The 27,673-nt window shown below is 39.0% G+C and overlaps 1 protein-coding gene and 1 long non-coding RNA gene across 14 annotated transcripts in view; one reads left to right on the forward strand and one right to left on the reverse strand.

Annotated features, from left to right (window-relative positions):
- LOC121891797 (NACHT, LRR and PYD domains-containing protein 12-like) overlaps positions 1 to 27,673 on the forward strand; it is a 118,432-nt gene that overhangs the window by 84,720 nt on the left and 6,039 nt on the right. For 8 of the 12 annotated variants that reach the window (XM_042404375.1, XM_042404382.1, XM_042404373.1 and 5 more), the window contains 7 exons: positions 2,718 to 2,965; positions 3,049 to 4,954; positions 6,220 to 6,396; positions 12,455 to 12,631; positions 20,084 to 20,260; positions 22,482 to 22,658; positions 27,381 to 27,557. In XM_042404375.1, the coding sequence (XP_042260309.1) occupies positions 2,718 to 2,965; positions 3,049 to 4,954; positions 6,220 to 6,396; positions 12,455 to 12,631; positions 20,084 to 20,260; positions 22,482 to 22,658; positions 27,381 to 27,557 (3,039 nt within the window). Of the gene's footprint in view, positions 1 to 2,717; positions 2,966 to 3,048; positions 4,955 to 6,219; positions 6,397 to 12,454; positions 12,632 to 15,474; positions 15,675 to 20,083; positions 20,261 to 22,481; positions 22,659 to 27,380; positions 27,558 to 27,673 lie in introns of those variants that run through there. The other 4 variants (XM_042404380.1, XM_042404383.1, XM_042404381.1 and 1 more) reach the window with 3 other exon arrangements.
- Positions 14,321 to 18,578, reverse strand: LOC121891805. 2 transcript variants are annotated; one of them, XR_006094165.1, is made up of 3 exons: positions 18,281 to 18,578; positions 17,607 to 17,690; positions 14,321 to 17,094 (listed from the first exon to the last, which is right to left on the reverse strand). It is a non-coding gene; the product is annotated as an uncharacterized LOC121891805 (long non-coding RNA). The 2 variants fall into 2 exon arrangements; XR_006094166.1 differs by having other exon boundaries at positions 18,116 to 18,578.

A 27,673-nucleotide genomic window follows, 5' to 3' on the forward strand; every position in this document is an offset into this window, starting at 1 on the left:
AATGCAGTGCTGAGACTGTCACTATCAACGTCCACATGAATATTAAAATCACCTACTATAATTACTTTATCTGTACTAAGGACTAAATACAACAAAAACTCTGAGAATTCAGATAGGAATTCAGAGTACGGGCCAGGAGGACGATACACTATAACAAATAGAACTGGCTGTAAAGTTTTCCAGGTTGGCTGAGAGAGACTAAGAACAAGGCTTTCGAATGAGTTATAATTAAATTTAGGTCTAGGGTTGATGATTAGGCTTGAGTTGAAAATGGCTGCAACTCCTCCTCCTCGGCCAGTGTCTCGAGGAATATGAGTATTAATATGACTGGGGGGAGTGGATTCATTTAGGCTGACATATTCTTCATGACACAGCCAGGTTTCAGTGAGACAAAATAAATCAATATGATGATATGAAATTAAATCGTTTACTAAAACAGCTTTAGATGAAAGAGATCTAATGTTCAAGAGTCCACATTTAATTATCTTATTTTGTTGTACTATTGCAGTAGTGGTTTTAATTTTTACTAGATTTTCATGAATGACTTTTCTTTTGTTTACTTTGGATTTAATTGATTTATGTGGTCGGGGGACAGACACAGTCTTGTTGAGGAAGCCTTTCAGGCAACCTCCCCGAGTTGGTTGATGCGAGAAGAACGAAACCACAGTCGAGTAATGTCTTTGTATCAGCTGAATTTATTTATCGAAGATCTTCGGAGAACACTTCACAGAAAAACCTGCATTTGGCAAAGCGCCCTGTGTTCTGAGCTTTTGTCTACGTGCCAGAGCATTTTATACCTTGTTTTCACCCCCTTTTTGGGTGTATCTATTGTTTGGACCCCAATTGGCTCTTTGTCTATCATTTCTTAGAAAAGGAGCTGTCTTCCTCCTTCATTTTTTTTACCCCAATTCACCACCCACGCTTAAGGTTATTTCTGTCTCCCTCAGTCTGGTTTGATCTAGTTCTCTATATGCTCTTAATCCACATATCTAACCACATACTTCTACTTTTTTGCTTATGCGTCTGCAGACACAATACTCAGAAAACAGTGAACTTTTAATTTCCACTTATTGTTGCATAACTCATCCTGTTGACAGCGACAATGGCAAGCAAAGGACATGACCTTTCGATATCACTTATCAATTGAACAAGGCATATAAAACATACTTGGTGAACATAAGTTTAAATCAGCATTGGGATTAATATGACAATGTGTGTTTCCCATTACCTCTCACAGTCTCTATGTGGTTTTGGGTGGGTAACTGCTCTAATGGAAGCGCAAAGAAGCATGTAGGACTGCAGCTCTGCCTCCTGGTCTCAACTCTGGGTTGTCATGGTTTTGGTTTACTAATAAACTTGGCCATATTTCTGGATATGAGAGCAGCTCCATCCAAAGTGGGATGTATGCCGTCTCTCCTAATCAGACCAGGTCTTCCCCAGAAAGTCTGCCAGTTATCTATGAAGCCCACATCGTTTGCTGGACACCACCTCGACAACCAGCGGTTGAATTGTGACATGCGGCTATACATGTCATCGCTGGTCAGATTAGGCAGCGGTCCAGAGAAAATTACGGAGTCCGACATTGTTTTTGCAAATGTACACACCGACTCAACATTAATTTTGGTGATCTCCGATTGGCGTAATCGGGAGTCGTTGCCGCCAACATGGATGACAATCGTACCATATTTACGTGTATTCTTAGCCAGCAGTTTTAAATTTGACTCAGTGTCGCCCGCTCTGGCCCCAGGAATACATTTAACTATAGCTGCTGGTGTCGCTAACTTCACGTTTCTGACTATGGAGCTGCTAATAATCAGAGTTTGTTTCTCAGCGGGTGTGTCGCTGAGTGGGGAGAACCTGTTAGAAACATGAACTGGTTGTTGGTGAAGCGTGGGCTTCTGCTTAGGGCTATGCTTCCTTCGGACAGTCACCCAGCCGCCCTGGCTTCCCGGCTGCTCGGGAGCTACCGGGGGAGTGGGAGCTATGCTAGGTCGGCCCACACCGGATACTAGGGGCTGGCTAACTATATTAGCAGCTGATTGTTTTTCCATGGTGCGGAGCCGCACTTCCAATTCACTAAGCCTTGCCTCCAGTGCTGCAAATAAACTACACTTATTACACTTACCACTATCACTAAAGGAGGCAGAGGAATAACTAAACATTTGACACACCGAGCAAGAGAGAGCAGGAGAACGAGAGGGAGAGAGAGAAGCCATCTCTAACTGCTTAGTTTAAGTTAGCTGCTAGTGCTAGCTGCAGAGCTAAAGTGACTAACAACTTGTGCGATTAGCGAGAAAAGTCGCTAAGAGAAAAGCGCTGAGAGTGCTTGTGTAAAACTAGCGAAAGTTTAAATATACAGCAGATATTAATCCACAGTAATGTGATATGTATAGGAAAATCAACTGAGATGAGAGCAGCAACAACGCTATCAGTAGACACAGTCGGCAACCGGAAATGATACAATACGCTTACCGTAGCACGTCAGCACGTCAAGCAGCACCAGTGACCTTTGATGTGAGCCAAAACACCTCCAGATGACTTAAATATGTATTTATGAAAGCAGGAGAGTTTAAATACAATATACAATTATTTCAGAGAAGAAGTTACACTTTTACTGTTCTCTGTGACTGTCTAGATGAGACAGTGTTGGTCAAATCTTAATATTTTTCAACAATCAATCAATGAAGCATTTTATTGATAAAGAAATTTCTTTACAGAGAGAGAATGAGGAAGAAGAGGAGTGGTGTTTCTGTGGAGGAGCAGCTGTCCTGCTGTTCTTTGTGTCAGGAGGACATCCTGAAGGATCCAGTCTCTACCAGCTGTGGACACTGGTTCTGCAGAGAGTGCATCAACTCATACTGGGACCAGTCTGCTTCATCAGGAGACTTCTCCTGTCCTCAGTGTGGAAAAAGATCCAGAACAAGACCTGGACTGCAGACAGACAGTCAGACCATCACTGTACAAAGTAAGACCGGTTGTTTTTGTGTTGGTAATAATAAATAATTATCATATTGTCTTTGTTTAGTCTCACTTTTTTCTCTGTTTTAGTGAATGTTGCTCTCCAGGAGGTTTTACATGACCATAAGATCAGTTTGAAGAGGAGATGTGAACATGTGACTGAAGGAACTGATGGAGCAGGAAGTGAAACCCTCCTCAACAGCATCTACACTGAGCTCTACATCACAGAGGGACAGAGTGAAGAGGTTAATACCCAACATGAGGTGAGGCAGCTTGAGACAGCTTCCAAGATGAAGATCCTCCATGACACTCCAATCAGGTGTCACAACATCTTTAAAGCGTTTACAGCCGAAGAGAGACACAAAAGCTCACCTGTTAAATCCTTACCTGATCAAAAGAAACACATCAGAGTTGTTATGACGAGTGGCGTCGCTGGTGTTGGAAAAACCTTCTCAGTGCAGAAGTTCACTCTGGACTGGGCAGAGGGCTTGGAAAACCAAGATGTCAGTCTGGTGATTCTGTTTTCATTCAGGGAGCTGAACTTGATCAAAGATGAGCAGTACAGTCTTCTCATGCTGATCCATGTTTTCCATCCAACATTACAGAAGGTCACAGCAGAGAAGCTCACTGTCTGTAAAGTTTTGTTCATCTTTGACGGCCTGGATGAAAGCAGACTTTCATTAGATTTCAAGAACATGATGGTCATGTCTGATGTCACACAGAAGTCATCAGTCAACGTGCTGTTGACAAACCTCTTCAAGGGGAATCTACTCCCCTCGGCTCTCGTCTGGATAACTTCCCGACCTGCAGCAGCCAATCAGATCCCTCCTACATGTGTTGACAGGGTAACAGAAGTACGAGGCTTTACTGATGCCCAAAAGGAGGAGTACTTCAGGAGGAGATTCAGTGATGAAGATCTGTCCAGCAGAATCATCTCACACATCAAGACATCCAGGAGCCTCCACATCATGTGTCACATCCCAGTCTTCTGCTGGATCACTGCTACAGTTCTGGAGCACATGTTGACTACAGACCAGAGAGGAGAGCTGCCCAAGACCCTGACTGACATGTACTCACACTTCCTGCTGGTTCAGACAAAGAGGAAGAAGCACAAGTATAATGAGGGACATGAGACAAGGCCACATTTGCTGACAGAGGCTGACAGGGAAGTTCTTCTGAAGCTGGGGAGGCTGGCGTTTGAACAACTGGAGAAAGGAAACATCGTGTTCTACCAAGAAGACCTGGAGCAGTGTGGTCTTGATGTCACAGAGGCCTCAGTGTACTCAGGATTTTGTACAGAGATCCTCAAAACAGAGAGTGTGATCTTCCAGAAAACAGTCTACAGCTTTGTTCATCTGAGTGTTCAGGAGTTTCTGGCTGCAGTCTACATGTACCGCTGTTACACCAGCAGCAACACAGAGGTACTGGAGGCCTTCCTGGGATACCACAGTCACTCATCCCTGGATGACCCCTGGATAGAAGACTACAGTCACTCATCCCTGGATGACCTCTGGGTAGAAGACTACAGTCACTCATCCCTGGATAACTTCCTGATGGGATCCATGAACAAATCTCTTCAAAGTGAAAATGGCCACCTCGACTTGTTTGTTCGTTTCCTTCATGGCCTCTCGGTGAAGTCCAACCAGAGTCTCTTAGGAGGCCTGCTGGGTCAGACCGAGAACTGTCAAGAAATCATCCAGAGAACCATCAACAACCTGAAGGAGATGAATACTAATGTCTCTCCTGACAGAAGCATCAATATCTTCCACTGTCTGATGGAGATGAACGACTGCTCAGTACATCAGGAGATCCAAGAGTTCCTGAAGTCAGAGAACAGATCAGAGAAGAAACTCTCTGAGATCCACTGCTCAGCTCTGGCCTACATGCTGCAGATGTCAGAGGAGGTTCTGGATGAGTTGGACCTGAAGAAGTACAACACATCACATGAGGGACGACGGAGACTGATCCCAGCTGTGAGGAACTGCAGAAAGGCTGTGTAAGTCCAGATGTGATTATCAACATTATAAATCAATCACTGCAGAACACACACATACATATCTCTCATGTCCAGCTGCTCAGTCCAAAATGTTTTAAATACTTCCTGTTGCCTCTGTACCCAACTCTGAAGAGTCTATTTGGTCTCCAAACGTTGTACTCTTTGTACCTGTAACAAAGATAAACATTTTTAAGGGTGTGTTTTACAGTGTTGAGAGTGATTGGGAAACAAAATATCAATATTATAAAGCCAACTTTACATCAATCATATCAATATCACAGTAAAGTGTAATGTAAATGTTTAGTGCATGCTGTAAAGTGTGAATCACTTTACATTAAAGATGCACCGAAAAGGAATTTCAGGGCCAAAGACAACAATTGATAATTATGTTTGTTGTGTCTGATACCAATACGATAACCAATATTATTAATCTTAAAACAATGTAGGTTATTTTTGTTTGTAAGTTACGCTGGCCTTGTGAAAACAGGCAGCAACACAGAGAGCAGAGGAGAGAAAGGCAAGAGAGGCAGGACTGTACAGACTACTATAATCTACTCTAAAACCATGTCTGCTCTGTTACTCTCAGTCCACTCCAGTACCAACACAAAACCTGACCTTAAAAACTCCCTGTTCACAACCAGGTTTAGAATGATGTCACTAGTCCACAGTCACTGTAAAAAGGCTCTGCATTATCGGACACAATTATTGACTGAAATTCAATTACCAAAACAATAACAATACAGTAGTTACATTTTCTCATTTCTTGGCCAATAAAATATCAACCACTGACATATCATACTTCCCTCCTTTACATACATGCACATTGTAAAACTAATAAACTATTACATTGTGTTCAGCTTGTGTTACAGCTGCTTGTTGCCAAAATTGTAAACCAGTTATTCTCACAACAATTGTTCTTCAGTTGTAACCAAACTTTGAGAGCAAGAAAAACTTTGTAGTTGATGTGTTTACACTTATGAACACAGTTATTCTGTTTAATTATAAACAATGTTACATTTTACAGTTTATCCTTCACTTCTAGTTTTAATACAAATCCAGCAAAAGAACTTCAGGACTTAAGGATTTGTGTTTTGACAGTCAGCATTTTATCACAACAGACAGCATTTTACCATAAATGCACTATATGAAGCTGCTTAGCGACACACAACACAAATTGTTTTGTCATCAAAATGCATAGTGTCTATATTTATGATAAAAGTGTTTGATTTTAACATATTTAAATGTAATATAATTTGTAATAACAGGCTTAAGGGCTGTGGAATCTCAGAGACTCACTGTGAAGTTGTGGCCTCAGCTCTGAAGTCCAACCCCTCCCATCTCAGAGAGCTGGAGCTGAGTGAAAACTCCAACCTGCAGGACTCAGGATGGAAGATTCTGTCTGCTGGACTGGAGAGTCCAAACTGTAGACTGGAGACTCTGAGGTCAGTTCACCAACTGTGTTTTCCTCTTGTACATCTTTTATGTACCCAGTTATTTAAATTCATAATAGAAATTTCACATTTAATTTGATTCATTTGTATTTCACAAATCACTAAAATGTTTAAAATCCAAAATGCCTGAACAGTTGATTTCACTTTGAATTTAGTCTACAATTGAAAGGGTCTGATATCTGTAAGAAATTATTGAAATTATTGGACAACTTTATGTTAGACCAAACTAATATTTATAATTTTTGGTATGTGTGTGAAACTCAAATCTGTAAACCAAATGGGAAAAAAGTTCAAGACTTTCATTGCATATTCATGAATAATGTCTTATATTAAACATTGAGAACACACTATTTTGTAGGAACTTGTACATAAAGTCTCTCTCACACACACTTTAAAACTCTGATACAGGAGTACAGACAAAGAGAGCAAATCATAATTGCAAATGCAGTTTGTATCTCAAGTCATGTTTTAGCTGCTACACTTCAACATGTGCATGATGCTTCCTGGCAGAAAATGATGTTACTTTGTGTAGCTGCACCACCAGTTAAAAGGGAAGTCATGTGAAAGTCTGGTGTTTGGCACTGATCACAGTCAGTCAGCGGTGATGATGAGAGTAAATCTGTGGTTGGAAATAAGTTCCTCAGTGGGAGGAAAATATGAATTTTTCTGTATATGCTCAAGTTCTGTAGTGTTTTAATGAAATTACACTTAATTGTTACCATTTACAGGAAGAAGATAAATAAAATTAATACATAAGCTTTTAATCCAACATGTCTAATTTGATCCATTTTACAGTCAGCAGCATTTTATTGATCTTTGTTGACATGAATAGGTGTCTGAATGTTGTTGTGTCCATAGAGGCCATTTATGAGATCAGTGTAGATCAGAGGAGAAAAAAAAGAAAGAGAGAGAGAGAGAGAGAGAAACTTCCCGTTCATTCTGTATTTCGTTTGTGGATTTTGATGATGTAAAAAAAACAGTGAGAGCTGCATCAACCAGATGTTGTTCTTCGTAGATTGTCACATCTCAGTAGCCAATGGGATTGTTTACATGAATCACGTGACACAGACAGCGCGGAATATCTAAACACAGCGCATCACTCAACTCTAGCTCATAGTTCTGAGTGACAGAACAAACATCGGAATTCAACATGATGGAATAAAAACGGTAAGATTCATATTATTGTTGTTGAAAGTTCAATCAGTGAAAACGAGTCAGTGACTGTGAAAACATAAACGATGGACAGATAAATAACGGTTTGCTACAGATGGTAGTTGGTCAGCTAACGTTAGCCTGGCGCTGGGCAAGTTCATGTTTATCCTACTAATTGCAAGTAAATTACACATTATTATTTAAAGAAAATAACAAGCAGATAGATTTTTAATTGTGTCCCGTAGGCTGTAGACCTAGCTGTTGGCCTGTGCACCCGGTGGCTGTCCTCTAGTGAAGCTAGAAGTTGTGCAGCTGTTTGCTGTGTTTAATGCTTTGGATATTGGCGGACCAGTTACTGAATAGCAACAGACGGGAGCTCTGTAATTTCTAAATTAAGTCATTGTTTGTGTTATTTATCATTTAAGTAACCTGGTGTTGGCTTATTTTTTTCTTTTATCTCCTAATGTAGTCTACTCTTATTTTGTGTCATGGTAATGGTAAATGGTAAAATGATGTTACTTTATGTACAGTACATAGTGTATAGTAGGTGTTTATCTACAGTATATAACTTGCAGCCTGCTCAGATATACAATAGTGAGTGAAATATTACACATTTTGTATTTTAGACTAAAATAAATGTATATTATTTGTTGGTACAGTGGGCATTATAGTGTAACAATGTAAGTCTGAAACAGGTTACCCCAATCTCCCCACAACAGACATCATCTGGTTAGTTTTATATAAAACAATCTGCAGACCTGATCTACATGATGGAGTGACGTGTGTTTACTTTAGCTAACGTTAGTCCAGCTGCTGGAAACAGCTGCTCAGCTGGACGGATGTCCCGGGGACGAAACAATACTGTTGCTGTGACTTTATCTGTCCATTTACTGTCACCACTAAAATGCATTTATACTCAGATCAGGGGAGTGTCGCTTAGACAGTTCATCACTTTTGTGTTGATTTTGTTGGAAGCATGTGTAATTAGAGTCCTGCTGTCTGACAGTCAGCTCTCAGCCTGCATTAACCGAGCAGCTGCTTCTGTTCAACATGTTAGTTTAGCGTTAGCATGAGCCTCAGATAGCTAAACCGCACAGCCGCCAGACAACAACTCCGTGGAGTTTTCACAGCTTTATGCTTCAGAGTTCAACCAGACGACACAGTGAGCAGATTGAGGCTCACTGCGAGTCTGCAACTGTTTTTCTTCGTTGGAAGGCAGGGAGGTGCGTTCGTTTTACAGCTTGTGCGGCCCTTACGGGCGGTCACCAGAAACACCTGTAACTCAATCAGTTGAATAATTAATGGCAATTAACCCATAATCGATGAATCATTGACATCCCTAATTTATATCATCTATTTTTTCTATACCAGTAGGCTCAATTTGCAGCATAGCCAAGCCTATGTGAAATTTCTTAATAACCTAAACATGGATGAGAGTGGATGTGTTTTAAGGCACCACAGTTGAATAAGAACAAAATAATCCATGTTCTTCTATCAAAATGAAACTTAGTAATATACACTCTCATCCAATATATTTCTGTATTATAACCTTTAATTTTTATTATGAAATTATGCAAATTAGGCAAACTCATGTAATAAGTCAGAACAAATATAATTATTTCAGGTGCTTTGTCTTCCCTTAATCTTATGTGTATAATAATCATTAATTAATAAGAAAATATAAATGTACAGTGGGGGGAAATAAGTATTCAACACATCAACCTTTTTTCAGGAGACATATTTCCAGTGCAGCTATTCATATGAAATTAAGAGCAGACATTGGTATTAAATCAATAAGGCAACACAGCTAAAGAAATCATAACATCCCAATCAACAAAAAACTTATGCGCATTGAATTGGAATGACACAGGACAAAAGTATTGAACAGGCAGTAAGAAAAAGCACTGAACCAGGTGATTCCATTAATTAGTCCTCTTACCTGTGCTAATTACAATCAGCTGGGTTAGTGCATGTGGCTGTTAGCACTTCCACTCTTTTAAAAAGGGTTAGACATCTGTGAAGATATTATTTGTTACCAAGCTGTCATGCAAGAACCATCTCATGATGATTAGAGGCAGAGCGCTCTCCCAAAACCTTCACAACAAGATTGTTGAGCAACAGGAATGGCACAGGTTACTGACTGATTTCTCAACTCCTAAATGTTCCCATAAGCACCATTGGGACCATTATCTGCAAGTGGAAGCAGCTTCACTCCACCATCAACCGGCTACACACAGGAGCTCCTCACAAGATTGCTGCCCGAGCAGTAAGAAAATTAGTCAGAAGAGTAGCCCAAGATCCAAGGACCAGTCAAAAAGAGCTCCATGATTATGTGTGAAGTGGTGCTGAAATCTCATAATTTTACATCTTGTGTTATTTGTTAAACAGGCGTCAAGTAATATAGGTTTACAAATTACAGGTGAATAACATGACCTGGCTGCGCCTTGAGAAAAATTTCACTGAAAAGTTGTTTTGTTTTTTTTTTGCTGTAATCCCTGTGAGATGAATATGATGTAAAAGTTGTGGTGACACTAAACTGCAGACATAAGGATGATGTTATGTTGATCCACACTGAGTATCTTACTATTAACGTCTATTTTCTTCTTCAGTGGTTTAATCTATTGACTGTATCAGAGCTGCAGATTTGAAACCTTAATATAAGATGAAAAAGCTGCACTGGCTAATTCACTGTTAATTCACTGTGTGTTTATTGAAGTAGCAGCATGTTGTCATTAATATTAATGAAGCTCTTTTTCACTCTTTGTATTTGACAGTTTTTAACCTGCATCCTGTTGGGTTCAGGTGTTTGGAGTTTCCATTTTCTAAACTTGTTCATTCTAAACCTTCTTCAGCTCTGAACATTTGAATGATTTCAAACACAATAATCTCATGGGTGCTGAAGAGAAAAAAATTTTTTGACTTAACTTTTTTCTACTGGTGTACAACGACGAGCGCCGAGGCATGAAGTCACCTCGGGGGGTCTGGAGGCATGCCCCCCCTGCAAAATCCTTTTTTAAATGATGCAATTTGGTGCATTCTGGTGATGATTTTTATTCCTGGCAAAGGCACCAATTTATACATGAAAAGCATAAAATAAAATATTTTACCTTCATAAAGTATGCTATTTCTCTCCTTACTGACAAAACACTTGTAGGCCTACTTATTTTAACTATTCAACTATATTTTAGAATAAAAATATCACAAATATCAGAACTTATTATCTTTTTCAACTTTAAACTTTTCATGTTAACATATGTGACTGAACACTGATAATCAATAGTCTTATTGATCCTCCTTATCGGTTTGGTTCTTTTTCAATACTAAATAATTGCTTTTTTTAAAAATAAATTATAAAAGATTGAATTCAGAACAGGATTAGAATTTATTTATATTATAAATATAACTAAACATTGTTTGTAGAGCAGCAACAGTCATGTTTACAACAGCAAAGTCACTATATAAACTCAATAATATCTCTGGAAACACATGTAAAATGTCAATAAAATAAATAATATTCCTGACATGAAAATACTGAGTGAAGTTTAGAAAGAAAGAAGAAGACAGACATCAGTCAGTATCAGTCCTTCCTTCTGTCCTCCTCCTCCTCCCTCTGCTGCTGATGTGATTGACTGCTGCAGGTACCGCTGGTAGAGAGGAGAGGCTGCTTTGTCTCAGCCAGCAGCTGAGTTTACAAGAATGAGCCAAATTTGAAGATTGGTGGCAAACTAAGCTAAACAGTTAGACTACATACAGACAGCTTTAGTTTTAGCTTGTTGCTAACAATTAGCTATTAGCCGAGCTAGCGCGCTGTGGTTGTGTAAAACATAGCAGCGGTGGATGAGAGACTGCGGACAGAGCAGTTGAAAATATCACTTTTCTACATGTTTATGCTTGTTGATCAGGTGTATTGATAGAGTATTGGCTTTTTACTCGCTAAGGTGTTATTGCACTTAAGAAGTAACGAGCGTAGTTGTCGTCAACTCGAGTAATCTTCACTTCACATGTGATCTGCTGTTCACTGACTTTGCTCTGTGTGTGTGTGTCTGTGTCTGTGTGTTTGTGTGTGTGTTTGTATTTGTGTGTTCGTGTGTGTGTGTGTGTTTGTGTGTATCTGTGTTTGTGTGTGTGTGTCTGTGTGAGACAGTGTCTGTTTGTGTGTGTGTGTTTGTGTTTGTGTGTGTCTGTGTGTGTGAGTGTGTTTGTGTGTGAGTGTGTTTGTGTGTGTTTGTGTGTGTGTGTGTGTGTGAGTGTGTGTGAGAGAGTGTCTGTGTGAGTGTGTGTCTGTGTTTGTCTGTGTGTTTGTGTGTGTCTGTGTGCTTGTGTTTGTGTGTGTGTGAGAGAGTGTCTGTTTGTGTGTGTGTGTGTGTGTGTGTGTGTGTGTGTGTGTGTGTGTGTGTGTGTGTGTGTGTGTGTGGAGGAGAGGCTGCAGTTTGAGAATAAATTACACCAAAACATTAAAAAGTGCTGATAAAAGAACCGGTAACATCGGAGCTTATCAATACTACAGTCTTTAATCATTTATCCTCGGGGCTCGTTTAATACCGGGTTTCGGTACCCATCCCTACAGAGAAATAAGTGCACATTAAATAAAACTGCCATACCTTTGATTATTTTGGAGAAAACAGACGTATAAATCGATGCATAAACAACCACAGGAAGCTGGAACAAGCGTTGATGTCTGGAACAACGAACGTCTCTTTCCCTCGCTGTTTAACCGTTTACAAAGTGAAAAAAGCAGAAATGTAGTGGCAGAGTAAAATCTTTTTTGTGTTAGTGGTAAAAATAAACAGATTATGATGGAACAAATAATTCACTGTTGATGGAAATCCGTCTGTAGACGGAGCTCTTGCACCCATGTAATCTGCTTCTAACGCTACATGATTTCTTCTTTATTCAGGTTGTGGAACTGCAGTTTGTCAGAGATCAGCTGTGCTTCTCTGCTCTCAGCTCTGAAGTCCAAACCCTCCCATCCGAGAGAGCTTGATCTGAGTGACAACGAGAGTCTCAACGATTCAAGAACAAATCTGCTGTGTGATTTACTGGAGAGTCCACACTGTAGACTGGAGACTCTGAGGTCAGACACCATTTCTTACTTCTGTGCTGAGATTAATATGATGTGAAAGTTGTGGTGACACTAAACTGCAGACATAAGGATGATTTTTATCAGGTAAAATCTCCTTCAGATTTACACATTCAAATGTTGTTTTCAAACATTTACTATTTAAAGTCTCCCTCCAGTGTATTTTGGCATTTTTGAGATATTTCATATTTTTCTGAGTCATTTTCTGACCATGTTGATTAGCCACAATGTTCACCAAATATTTGTGGACAAAGAACTTAATTTTGTGCTCAAAGATCAAAAATGTCAGCTGTTGTTAAAACTGAACAATGACGTATGACTATAGTAGAACGCTGCAGTCATACGTCATCCTCATAAAATCCCTTTGTTTTTGTGAGCGTCACATAGGCTACTGATACAGTATCAGGCACCTGTGTTTCATACTAAATAGTCTACTGGATGCAGATGTGCTGCAACAACAGATTAATGCTTCAAATATAAATCATCTATTTCAATTAAACACTCTCCAACCAACATCTGCACAGAAAATAAGGTTTAATGTGGTTAAAGCAGGAAAGTCAGTAAATCAGTGTGCAGTGATGTATAAATGAATGTGGGTGATTGTTACAGTATCTGTTGTCCACAGCTGTTTATACTGTATGAAAAGCTTCTCCTTCACTTCATTAAATCCCAGCAGCATTTGATAGATAAGAGTTAGATAGAGTTACAGTATTAACAGTAAACAATATGCATTAAATGTTACAACATAAATGGTTCAATTTCCATAGAAAACAATAAAATAGTGCGGCAGCATTTTTCCACACAACTTACCCTCAGCAATGCAAAACAGCTCTGTGAGGGACAGAAGGGACGATGTGCAGCAAGGTAATTTCCACAGGAAACATTCATGAATAAAAATTCCTCATTGAGATCAATTGTAAATAAGAATTATTAAAGTGCCTTTTTGAACTGTTACACATCCACAAAAGTCACTTGTCAGAGTAAAAATGACAATAATTTACTTTTTCATTTTGTTTGTGAACGTAGAAATCAGACGAACAAACAGTTGAAAGCATCCAAACAGTGTCAACATATAAATGATTCAATTTTATTCAAGCCATTACTTCCCTGTTAATGATCTTTTCATTCGATCCTGAATTGTGAAGCACTTTGTAAAGTCTGTTTCAATATGAGCTCTATAGATTAATTATTGATCATCCTTCTGACGTTTAATAATAATGATTAACAGTGTTTCTACTAGGATTGTTTTCAGGGGTTTTTTTTCTGCCTCCTGCTTTGAATGTGTTCATGTTTCTCCATCACCTGACGCCTGGGCTGCCTCTGTGTGTTTCTCTTTACTCCTTCAACTGTTTCTTTAAATCTTGAATCAGTTGCACCTTCTTCCTTTTCAATCACTTCTTTACTTTCTCCTTGTTTTTCTTTCAACACCATTAAGTTACATCCTGCAATTCTTCCTCACTTCTGTCTCCTCTCTCCTGATTTCTTCACTGACTCTGAAAATGTAAAAGCTTTCCTTTAATAAATCTGACAGCAGGGCCGGCTCTGGCCATATTAGTTCCCTAGGAGAGATCAGGATTTGGTGCCCCCCCCAAAACCACATTACCCCACCAGTACTGCCTCATCACCACCCTGTCATACATTGAGGAGCAGGTGGTCCCAAATGCAGAGACCAGAAAGCAGGGCTGAAGAAAAGCGTCTTTATTTCAAAGACTGGCAGGAAAAAAACAAAAGCAGGATGAGCTGAGTAGAACAAGATACAAAAAAAAAAATCTACTGAGCAGGAAACTGAACAAACACGACAGAACAGAATTGACTAACTGAACAGACGACTCGACAAAGACTGAACTGAAAACTGAACTTAAATACAAACTGAAGTAATCAGACAACAAGGAACAGGTGGCACAATACAAGGGCAGGCTGGGAGCTGATAGGCTGGGGAAGACACTAGGAGCAGGGCAGGACCGACGAGGCTACTGCAGGGCAGGTGAGAGGAGGAGCACATGAAAACAGGAGGAGTGAAGGAACACACAAGAGAAACACAGAGCAAAGTAAAACCCAGAAAACACAACAGCACTCAATAACAAGCCAGCATAAATCAAACTGTCTCTGAATAATCAACCTAGGTACACAGCACTACAAGCTAACCAATAATCTAATACAGTCTTTCAAAGATACAACTCAAATAACATGAATGAGCAAAAAGACTGGACAACACAAGTGTAACACAGAAAACCAAAAGAAGAAAAAACACAAAGAGCCCAAACCATGAGTCCATGACACACCCGCTCATTCTACAGTAAAAATATGGACAACAAACATCAGACACCACAATGGTTTCAAGACAAAAATATAGATTTTTATAAATTACAATTACTTTTCAAACAAACAAATCACGTTTCAAAGAATGAATCAATTGTTAAATATTACTATTATTAACTACCTTTACCTGTTAGTAACATCCAAGACGCTGGCACTTGGTTATTGATAGATTACACTGGATAGACGACTCCTTCCATGATGCCATGTGCCCACAATGTTCTGGGGTTTCATTTATAAAACAGTGCGTAGGATCCATACTAAAATTGTACGTGCGCACAAAAGCCAAAAATGGCGTGCACCGAAAAATAATCAGATTTATAAAACCATGCGTAAACACGAATGCACGAATATTTCCCTTTATAAATCACAGTCCACCTGGAAATGTGCGCTCATGGATCAGCGTCATTCCCACCCTCTACACACCCACATTCTACCATAAATGGTCGATGCAAAAGCCTTCATGAATATTCATGTACATGTGTTTCTTTTGCCGCACCAATCACTCTCTCTGTCTTTAGACGCCTGGCCAATCAGTGTTGAGAGTCAGTGTATCGGAGCCTCTCTTGTCACTTGTGCTCAGCAGCAGCAGAGGAAGGACCGCAACAGGCATGAACAGACATTTAACGTTTTATTTCCCCGTTTTCAGACGTGTTGAAATTATGTGTGTAACCCAAAACAACTATATACAACCTCAATAAACATTCCTGTGGATTGTTAAGTCAGACATCTCTGGTTAAATGTTTAACACACCCTGCAGTGGGCCAGCTCCCAGTTAACCAGTATCAGTAGTTTTTACACCACTCACTCAATATCTAAAATACAATAAACACTATATTAGTTTATATTTACTCCAAAATCCAGCATACAGGTATTTCTCTAATTGACACAGTGAGCACAGGTGGTGAAGATGAGCCGGTGAGGTGACTGGAGAAGGCAGAGTGTGTGTGGCAGCCACCGCTGTGTCTCCAGTGTCTCTGTGCTTGACAATACAGCCGTGTTCACTGTAGCCATTTTACACATATAAACTACATGGGAACTCATACTTGGTGATATATGCACAGTATAACCAAATATTAAAAATCTATTAACGCTCTGTCCTGTAAATATGTTTTAGTTCTGTTTGTTGAAGTTATTTGATGTCATCTTGGATTTCTACAATCGATGATCATTTCATCAGTAAGTTAACGTGGCTAAGGTGAAAATGAATCAGTATTTTCATGCTTAGCTAATATTGGAGAAAGGCAACCCAGACATTGCAGAATCCTGCCACCTGCCACATCCTTAATAAAAGATAATATTGATATTTGACTTGAAATTAACAAGGTGTAACTGTGACATTGTGTAACATTGGGCAGACTTTAAGATCTGAGTTGCTTTATATCTTTACAAATTGAAAGATGTTTATGGAAGTTATAGCTCACTACAATCCAAAGTACAGATAACACTGCTGGTTTGAGTGTTTATGATAATGTGGATCTATAATTGATGTTTGATATTAAGTGAAATTAAATTAAATTCACTTCAATTCTGCATCGTCGATTTCCCCTGTCTCTAAAATGTTCCTACGCATGGGTAAGAGTTTAGGTGCAGGTGCGCACATTGTCCCATCAAGTTTGTTTTTATAGATCTCAACTTTTGCTTGGGAAGTGGCATACGCCTCTTTCAGGCCCCGTTCCTGCTTACTCAACAAATGAGATCCCTGGACTGTTCTCGTGGGTTTTGAGTATTTCACTGCAATTTTTCCAGTCATTAAATCAATTACTGATGAGTTTGTAGTTTTTTGTGAGATCAGCTTGCAGCAGAAGCAGTAAAGACTTTTTAAAAATTTTTCTTGGAATATACCCAACCAACTTCTCTTGATTTTCTCTCCATTCCCTTATTTTCTGTAGAAGTGGTGGTGATGGGAACTTCTCCCATCCTCTCATTTTGTAAATGTCGAGTCTTATTTTAGCTGATATGGCCTCTGCTGACTATCTCTGTCCTCACCATATCAGACAGGGCTGCCAGTCAGCACGATCTATAGCTGCTGCCTTGATGGACTCACATACTTCAGGATCTGTTCCAGTTGATGGTGTCTGCAGGCTGTAGAGTAGTAGAAGTGTCTGTTGTGTCTGTTGTTGCTTCACCTGCAGGTAAATCTAAACATACATGCAAATAGTTATTAATCCTTTAGTAAGGACACACAATGATTCATAAATGACAACACATCAGACAATAAACACATCTGAAGCATAAATTATAGATAACGGTTGACCAGAACTGTTCAATTACATGAGTGAAAAAGGTCAAGAATCCAAGTTTAAATTATTTTAGATGGAATAAGTTATTCTAGCTTTAATGTGTCCTGTAGACAACTTGAATAAATATAGATGGTTGCAGTCTAATATTGATTAGTATTTAAGTTAGCTATGTTCCCTTTATAATATAGAAATTATATTTATGATTCAATATATTTTATTGCGCTAGTGTTACCATGATAACACAAGTATGTAAGAAACCATTTAATAAAAGATAATATTGATATTTGACTTGAAATTAACAAGGTGTAACTGTGACATTCAAATAATAATAATAATAATAATAATAATAAAGACAACATAGCAGTGTATTATCAGTTACACAGAGACCACAAATAAGTGGCTGAACTGACCTGCTTCAGAGAGTGGTGTAGATGGGAGACCAGATGTAACTTCTCCAGCAGCTGGAGGCTTCTGCAGATATTTCCTGAGTGCATCTGGACAGTTATAGAGTAGATATCAGCCTGTTACAAGCTAAAACATGTAGCTGCAGAGTAGACAAACAACTGCTGCAGCCCGTTGCACCAGCTGTGTGTCAGTTCAAACTTAGTTATAACGTAAATTATTATTACAACTAAGTTGTGATTTATGCATCACTAAAATAAAAGCTTTCACCACGGAGATAAGTTACAACATAACTCTACTTGCTGCCATTTAGCAACACAGTAATCCAGTAGAGACCTAATTTATTGATATGATATTTCACTATTGATCCAGTTTACTACAATGTGCTACGATGCCAAGTGGCTCATGCCAGTTTACACATGGTTGGTGCAACCCAGTGCAGAAATCTGTTTTTATGGATATAGCGTTAGCCATTATCACTGATATTAGTCAGTGAAATTTCAGCACAAAGCCTTACGTTGTAGGAAGGAGCAGTTATCCAGATAGCTCGCTACTGGCTTGTCATTCAGTCTCATATCCTTCAATCTGTAACGATATGTGAGTCCAGCAGCTATCGTAGCATCATTATCTAGCATTAGCTTTATTGCTACTTAGCTAGCTATGTTAACATTGGACGACATACCTCTATATTGGGCTTTCTTTTCCTCCTCCTCTTTTCTCCGTTTTCTTTCTTGCGCATCTGAAGGTTTGGCGCTTTTCATTATGTAATAAAATGTGAATATCTGCTTCTTGACATCTCGTCACAGACTTTGTCTGTCTGTGATGCATCATCCCTCTTTTTCAGTGCGCACAGTAGAGCTGCAGAGCAGATGAAACATTGTGAGGATTTTTTTTGTGACAAGTGAATTTCTTTTCCATTTGTCGTATAAAGAAATCGGACAAGCCTTAAAGTCGAGCCGTAAATTCTGCTTTGAATTTATTCTTTTAAAAAAAAACTAAACTCAGAACAGGATTAGAATTTATTTTTATTATAAATATAACTAAACATTGTTTCTAGAGCAGCAACAGTAAATGGACTGTACTTGTATAGCGCCTTTCTAGCCTTCCGACCACTCAAAGCGCTTTTACACTACGAATCACATTCACCTATTCACACACATTCATACGCTGAATGGGTACAGGGGCTACCATGCAAGGTCCCAACCTGCCCATCAGAGGAAATCTAATCATTCACACACTGATGGCACAGCCATCAGGAGCAATTTGGGTTTAAGTATCTTGCCCAAGGACACATCGACATGCGGACTGGAGGAGCCGGGAATCGAAACGCCAATCTTCCGATTAGTGGACGACCCGCTCCTGACCCTACCTCCTGAGCCACAGCCGCCCAGCTGCAACAGTCATGTTTACAACAGCAAAGTCTCTCTGGAAACAAATGTAAAATGTCAATAAAATAAATAATATTCCTGACATGAAAATACTGAGTGAAGTTTAGAAAGAAAGAAGAAGACAGACATCAGTCAGTATCAGTCCTTCCTCCTGTCCTCCTCCTCCTCCCTCTGCTGCTGATGTGATTGACTGCTGCAGGTACCGCTGGTAGAGAGGAGAGGCTGCTTTGTCTCAGCCAGCAGCTGAGTTTACAAGAATGAGCCAAATTTGAAGATTGGTGGCAAACTAAGCTAAACAGTCAGACTACATACAGACAGCTTTAGTTTTAGCTTGTTGCTAACAATTAGCTATTAGCCGAGCTAGCGCGCTGTGGTTGTGTAAAACATAGCAGCGGTGGATGAGAGACTGTGGACAGAGCAGTTGAAAATATCACTTTTCTACATGTTTATGCTTGTTGATCAGGTGTATTGATAGAGTATTGGCTTTTTACTCGCTAAGGTGTTATTGCACTTAAGAAGTAACAAGCGTAGTTGTCATCAACTCGAGTAATCTTCACTTCACGTGTGATCTGCTGTTCGCTGACTTTGCTGTGTGTGTGTGCATGTGTGTGTGTGGAGGAGAGGCTGCAGTTTGAGATTAAATTACACTAAAACATTAAAAAGTGCTGATAAAAGAACCGGTAACATCAGAGCTTATTAATACTACAGTCTTTAATAATTTATCCTCGGGCTCGTTTAATACCGTGTTTCGGTACCTATCCCTACAGAGAAATAAGTGCACATTAAATAAAACTGCCATACCTTTGATTATTTTGGAGAAAACAGACGTATAAATCGATGTATAAACAACCGCGGGAGGCTGGAACAAGCGTTGATGTCTGGAACAACGAACGTCTCTTTCCCTCGCCGTTTAATCATTTACAAAGTGAAAAAAGCAGAAATGTGGTGGCAGACTAAAATCTTTTTTTTGTTAGTGGTAAAAATAAACAGATTATGATTGAACAAATAATTCACTTTTGATGGAAATCCGTCTGTAGACGGAGCTCTTGCACCCATGTAATCTGCTTCTAACGCTACATGATTTCTTCTTTATTCAGATTGAAGAGCTGCAGTTTGTCAGAGATCAGCTGTGCTTCTCTGCTCTCAGCTCTGAAGTCCAACCCCTCCCATCTGAGAGAGCTTGATCTGAGTGACAACTACAGTCTGAACGGTTCAGGAACAAAGCTGCCATTTGATTTTCTGGAGAGTCCACACTGTAGACTGGAGACTCTGAGGTCAGACACCATTTCTTACTTCTGTGCTGAGATTAATATGATGTGAAAGTTGTGGTGACACTAAACTGCAGACATAAGGATGATTTTTATCAGGTAAAATCTCCTTCAGATTTACACATTCAAATGTTGTTTTCAAACATTTAAATATTATTTAAAGCCCCCCTCCAGTGTATTTTGGCATTTTTGAGATATTTCATATTTTTCTGAGTCATTTTCTGACCATGTTGATTAGCCACAATGTTCACCAAATATTTGTGGACAAATAACTTAATTTTGTGCTCACAGATCAAAAATGTCAGCTGTTGTTAAAACTGAACAATGACGTATGACTATAGTAGAACGCTGCAGTCATACGTCATCCTCATAAAATCCCTTTGTTTTTGTGAGCGTCACGTAGGCTACTGATACAGTATCAGGCGCCTGTGTTTCATACTAAATAGTCTACTGGATGCAGACGTGCTGCAACAACAGATGAATGCTTCAAATGTAAATCATTTATTTCAGTTAAACACTCTCCAACCAACATCTGCACAGAAAATAAGGTTTAATGTGGTTAAAGCAGGAAAGTCAGTGTGCAGTGATGTATAAATGAATGTGGGTGATTGTTACAGTATCTGTTGTCCACAGCTGTTTATACTGTATGAAAAGCTTCTCCTTCACTTCATTAAATCCCTGCAGCATCTGAAGTCAGCAGGACTGATATGTTGATAAATCTGCAGCCTCTGAGAAGTGCTGCACCAGAGCGCAGTGCCGTTACGCACCACCGTTCACTGTGTTTACCTTCATTAAATCTCCTGATGACACCAGGCTGCTACAGTAGAAACACACACACCTCTACACACACACTGTTAAAACTTCCTGTAAAAACATTCAACAACTGGCAGCAGGGTTGCCATTAAGTTACTGTAAAATTAACATTTTTTTACTGTCACTAAAGTTTAAGGTTTCGTGCTATTAATGAAAAATACAGTATGATCTGGTTTTTCATTGCTTTATTTGTGTGTGTTTGTGTGTGTGTTTGTGTGTGTGTTTGTCTGTGTGTGTTCGTGTGTGTGTGTGTGTTTGTGTGTGTGTGTGTGTGTGTCTCTGTGTTTGTGTGTGTGTGTGTCTGTGTGTTTGTGTTTGTGTGTGTTTGTGTTGTGTTTGCGTGTATGTCTCTCTGTGTTTGTGTGTGTGTGTTTGTGTTTGTGTGTGTGTGAGTGTGTATGTGTGTTTGTGTGTGTGTGTGAGTGTCTTTGTGTGTGTGTGAGTGTGTTTGTGTGCGTGTGTCTGTGTGTTTGTGTGTGTCTATGTCTTTGTGTTTGTGTGTGTCTGTGTGTTTGTGTGTGCGTGTGTGTGTGTGTGTGTGTCTGTGTGTTTGTGTGTGTGTGTCTGTGTGTGTGAGAGAGAGTGTATTTGTGTGAGTGTGTGTTTGTGTGTGTGTGTGTCTGTGTGTGTGAGAGAGAGTGTGTTTGTGTGTGTCTGTGTGTGTGAGTGTGTGTGTGTGTGTGTCTGTGAGAGTGTGTGTTTGTGTGTGTGTGCATCTGTGTGTGTTTGTGTGAGTGTGTGTTTGTGTGTGTGTGTGTCTGTGTGTTTGTGTGAGTGTGTGTGTGTGTGTGTGTGTGTTTGTCTGTGTGTGTGTGTGTCTGTGAGAGTGTGTGTGTGTTTGTGTGTGTGTGTGTGTCTGTGAGAGTGTGTGTTTGTGTGTTTGTTTGTGTGTGTTTGTGTGAGTGTGTGTGTGTGTGTGTGTGTGTGTGTGGAGGAGAGGCTGCAGTTTGAGAATAAATTACACCAAAACATTAAAAAGTGCTGATAAAAGAACCGGTAACATCGGAGCTTATCAATACTACAGTCTTTAATCATTTATCCAAGGGGCTCGTTTAATACCGGGTTTCGGTACCGATCCCTTCAGAGAAATAAGTGCACATTAAATAAAACTGCCATACCTTTGATTATTTTGGAGAAAACAGACGTATAAATCGATGTATAAACAACCGCAGGAAGCTGGAACAAGCGTTGATGTCTGGAACAACGAACGTCTCTTTCCCTCGCCGTTTAATCGTTTACAAAGTGAAAAAAGCAGAAATGTGGTGGCAGAGTAAAATCTTTTTTTTGTTAGTGGTAAAAATAAACAGATTATGATTGAACAAATAATTCACTTTTGATGGAAATCCGTCTGTAGACGGAGCTCTTGCACCCATGTAATCTGCTTCTAACGCTACATGATTTCTTCTTTATTCAGATTGAAGAGCTGCAGTTTGTCAGAGATCAGCTGTGCTTCTCTGCTCTCAGCTCTGAAGTCCAACCCCTCCCATCTGAGAGAGCTTGATCTGAGTGGAAACTCCAGTCGGGACCGTTCAGGAAGGAATCTGCAGTTTGATTTTCTGGAGAGTCCACACTGTAGACTGGAGACTCTGAGGTCAGACACCATTTCTTACTTCTGTGCTGAGATTAATATGATGTGAAAGTTGTGGTGACACTAAACTGCAGACATAAGGATGATTTTTATCAGGTAAAATCTCCTTCAGATTTACACATTCAAATGTTGTTTTCAAACATTTAAATACTATTTAAATCCCCCCTTCAGTGTATTTTGGCATTTTTGAGATATTTCATATTTTTCTGAGTCATTTTCTGACCATGTTGATTAGCCACAATGTTCACCAAATATTTGTGGACAAATAACTTAATTTTGTGCTCAAAGATCAAAAATGTCAGCTGTTGTTAAAACTGAACAATGACATATGACTATAGTAGAACGCTGCAGTCATACGTCATCCTCATAAAATCCCTTTGTTTTTGTGAGCGTTACATAGGCTACTGATACAGTATCAGGCGCCTGTGTTTCATACTAAATAGTCTACTGGATGCAGATGTGCTGCAACAACAGATTAATGCTTCAAATATAAATCATTTATTTCAGTTAAACACTCTCCAACCAACATCTGCACAGAAAATAAAGTTTAATTTGTTAAAGCAGGAAAGTCAGTAAATCAGTGTGCAGTGATGTATAAATGAATGTGGGTGATTGTTACAGTATCTGTTGTCCACAGCTGTTTATACTGTATGAAAAGCTTCTCCTTCACTTCATTAAATCCCTGCAGCATCTGAAGTCAGCAGGACTGATATGTTGATAAATCTGCAGCCTCTGAGAAGTGCTGCGCCAGAGCGCAGTGCCGTTACGCACCACCGTTCACTGTGTTTACCTTCATTAAATCTCCTGATGACACCAGGCTGCTACAGTAGAAACACACACACCTCTACACACACACTGTTAAAACTTCCTGTAAAAACATTCAACAACTGGCAGCAGGGTTGTCATTAAGTTACTGTAAAATTAACATTTTTTCACTGTTACTAAAATTTACGGTTTCGTGCTGTTAATGAAAAATACAGTATGATCTGGTTTTTCATTGCTTTATTAATAGAACTGTTTTTTTTTTCTTTTACAGTATCTTACAGTTGACAGATTTGTTTGATTGAACTATTTAGTTTGTATTTTTTTATAAACATTTTAATAAACTTATTTTTAACCTAAATTAATACTGACTTGTTAAAGCATGTTAAACACATAGGAATAGTCACAATACATACAATTAAAGACACTTTTGTTAAGAAAAAGGTTTTAATAGACCTGGTTGTCATTCTTCATAAAATCTCTGTCCAAAGCTGGTTACAAGCACATAATGCAAACCAGAACAAAATGTTCTTTAGGAATGAAGAACAGAGCTAAATCACTGATATTTCAATCATGTAATTACAATGTAAGAGAAAAAAACACAGCTTCTTATTGCACTTTTTATTTGAATATAAAGTTGGAAACTTCACATGCAGAACAATTGCATGTTAAACAAAAAGCTGAAACAGAGCGTTCTCTCTCAAACTGTCTTTGGCTTTTTGATGGAAATAGTAGTACAAGGCACTTAGGCTCAGAAATATTGACATGATCAACTATACAGTATCACCTTTTTTGACTAACAATATATTTCAAAATATGAAACAGTGTTTAGAAAACCAAAGCAGGTGACCAGAACAGAATAGTTCAGTTGAATAAAACTGCATCATTTGCTGTTAAGCAGCTTTTAACCAGAGGACTGTTCCACAAAGCAGGATTAGAAAGTTAGGCAGATAAGTGTGAAAAGATGACATCATCATGATAGTGTTTTGAATCTGTAAAGCAACATTTGAATGAGCTATTTGGATATGATTCAATTACGATTCACAATTCAAGTTCATGATAACAAACCAAATTTCAGCAGTTTTACCATTTTTAAAGTCATGTGGTAAACTTACTAACCTTGCTTTGTGGAGCAGCAACAGTTACAGACAACTGAGCTACATCACAGAATTACAACCAAACTCTCAGATAATATCTGGCTCTATATCATGTAACATCTGAATATACTGGAGATATTGTCCAACCTTAAGGCATATCAGTGGTACAAATAAAAAGATGAACATTACATAAATAAAAGATGTTTTGTCAATATAATGCTGTCTGTCAAAAACAGTTGAAATATAAATGAAAATATAATGAACAGCAGCAGACATGTTACATCATGTCCAAATATGAACTGTATGTCAGGCTCTAACAAGGAGCACGGTTAAGTGCAGAAGTCCAAGTATTGGGCGATGGCAGGGGAGTGAGTTACTTAATGACTTATGGCCCAGTCAAAGACACCAGTTCTCCCAATCCAGCCTTGGTAGCCCTCTGAATGTGTGTGTGTGTTTGTGTTTGTGTGTGTGTGAGTGTGTATGTGTGTTTGTGTGTGTGTGTGAGATTGAGAGGGAGAAAGAATTAGACGAATGAGACCAGCTGGTGTTTTGATAAATAGAAGCGAGTAATGGGATTGAGTAATCTCACCATTTTAAATGAAGTCCCATTTGAATTCCATGAGTTTCCTCAGCAGAGTGGATACAAACTTTCAAACATTCAGATCTTTATTTTAAATCAATTTTGATAACATTAAAACATCTGTGACCACATAGACTTTATACTGATCCACACTGAGCATCTTTTTGGTCTTCATATTTAATATAAGATGAAAAAGCTGCACTGACTAATTCACTGTTAAGTCACTGTGTGTTTATTGAAGTAGCAGCATGTTGTCATTAATATTAATGAAGCTTTTTTTTCACTGTTTGTATTTGACAGTTTTTAACCTGCATCCTGTTGGGTTCAGGTGTTTGGAGTTTCCATTTTCTAAACTTGTTCATTCTAAACCTTCTTCAGCTCTGAACAGATTATGAAACATTGAATGATTTCAAACACAATAATCTCATGGATGCTGAAGAGAACAAGAATCTTTTTCTACTGGTGTCCAACAACGAGCGCCGAGATGTGAAGTCACCTCGGGGGGTCTGGAGGCATGCCCCCCCTGCACAATCTTTTCTTTAAATGATGCAATTTGGTGCATTCTGGTCATGATTTTTATTCCTGGCAAAGGCACCAATTTATACATGAAAAGCATAAAATAAAATATTTGACCTTCATAAAGTATGCTATTTCTCTTCTTACTGACAAAACACTTGTAGGCCTACTTATCTTAACTATTCAACTATATTTTAGAATAAAAATATCACAAATATCTGAACTTATTATCTTTATCAACTTTAAAGGCAACCAGAATCTACATCAGTCAGTAAAAAAAAAAAGTTAAAATTCTTGTTATTTTCATATTAACATGACAATCAATAATCTTATTAATCCTCCTTATTGGTTTGGTTCTTTATCAATACTCTTATTGGTTCTTTTTCATTAATAAATAATTGATTTTTAAAAAAATATATTGATTTTAAAAAAAGAATAAATTCAGAACAGGATTAGAATTTATTTTTATTATAAATATAACTAAACATTGTTTCTAGAGCAGCAACAGTAAATGGTAAATGGACTGTACTTGTATAGCGCCTTTCTAGCCTTCCGACCACTCAAAGCGCTTTTACACTACGAATCACATTCACCTATTCACACACATTCATACGCTGAATGGGTACAGGGGCTACCATGCAAGGTCCCAACCTGCCCATCAGAGGAAATCTAATCATTCACACATTGATGGCACAGCCATCAGGAGCAATTTGGGTTTAAGTATCTTGCCCAAGGACACATCGACATGCGGACTGGAGGAGCCGGGAATCGAACCACCAATCTTCCGATTAGTGGACGACCCGCTCCTGACCCTACCTCCTGTGTGTTTGTGTTTGTGTGTGTGTGTGTGTGTGTGTGTGTGTGTGTGTGTGTGTGTGTGTGAGTGTTTGTGTGTGTGTGTCTGTGTGTCTGTGTTCGTGTGTGTGTGTGTTTGTGTGTGTGTGTGAGAGAGTGTGTGTTTGTGTGTGTGTGTGTCCGTGTGTGTGAGTGTGTGTTTGTGTGTGTGTGTGTTTGTGTGTGTGAGTTTGTGTGTGTGTGTGTGTCTGTGTGTGTCTGTTTGTTTGTGTTTGTGTGTGTTTGTGTGTGTGTATGTCTGTCTGTTTGTGTTTGTGTGTGTGTTTGTGTGTGTGAGTGTGTGTTTGTGTGTGTGTGTGTCTGTGTGTTTGTGTGTGTGTTTGTGTGTGTGTGTGTCTGTGTGTTTGTGTTTGTGTGTGTGTGTCTGTGTGTGTGTGAGAGTGTGTGTTTGTGTTTGTGTGTGTGTGTGTGTGTGTGTGTGTGTGTGTGTGTGGAGGAGAGGCTGCAGTTTGAGAATAAATTACACCAAAACATTAAAAAGTGCTGATAAAAGAACCGGTAACATCGGAGCTTATCAATATTACAGTCTTTAATCATTTATCCTCGGGGCTCGTTTAATACCGGGTTTCGGTACCCATCCCTACAGAGAAATAAGTGCACATTAAATAAAACTGCCATACCTTTGATTATTTTGGAGAAAACAGACGTATAAATCGATGTATAAACAACCGCAGGAAGCTGGAACAAGCGTTGATGTCTGGAACAACAAACGTCTCTTTCCCTCGCCGTTTAATCGTTTACAAAGTGAAAAAGCAGAAATGTGGTGGCAAAGTAAAATCTTTTTTGTGTTAGTGGTAAAAATAAACAGACTATGATGGAACAAATAATTCACTTTTGATGGAAATCCGTCTGTAGACGGAGCTCTTGCACCCATGTAATCTGCTTCTAACGCTATATGATTTCTTCTTTATTCAGGTTGTGGAGCTGCAGTTTGTCAGAGATCAGCTGTGCTTCTCTGCTCTCAGCTCTGAAGTCCGACCCCTCCCATCTGAGAGAGCTTGATCTGAGTTTCAACAAGAGTCTCAACGATTCAGGAACAAAGCTGCCATTTGATTTTCTGGAGAGTCCACACTGTAGACTGGAGACTCTGAGGTCAGACACCATTTCTTACTTCTGTGCTGAGATTAATATGATGTGAAAGTTGTGGTGACACTAAACTGCAGACATAAGGATGATTTTTATCAGGTAAAATCTCCTTCAGATTTACA

The sequence above is a fragment of the Thunnus maccoyii genome, chromosome 24, assembly GCF_910596095.1.
Source record: "Thunnus maccoyii chromosome 24, fThuMac1.1, whole genome shotgun sequence".
Classification (NCBI taxonomy): Eukaryota; Metazoa; Chordata; class Actinopteri; order Scombriformes; family Scombridae; genus Thunnus; species Thunnus maccoyii.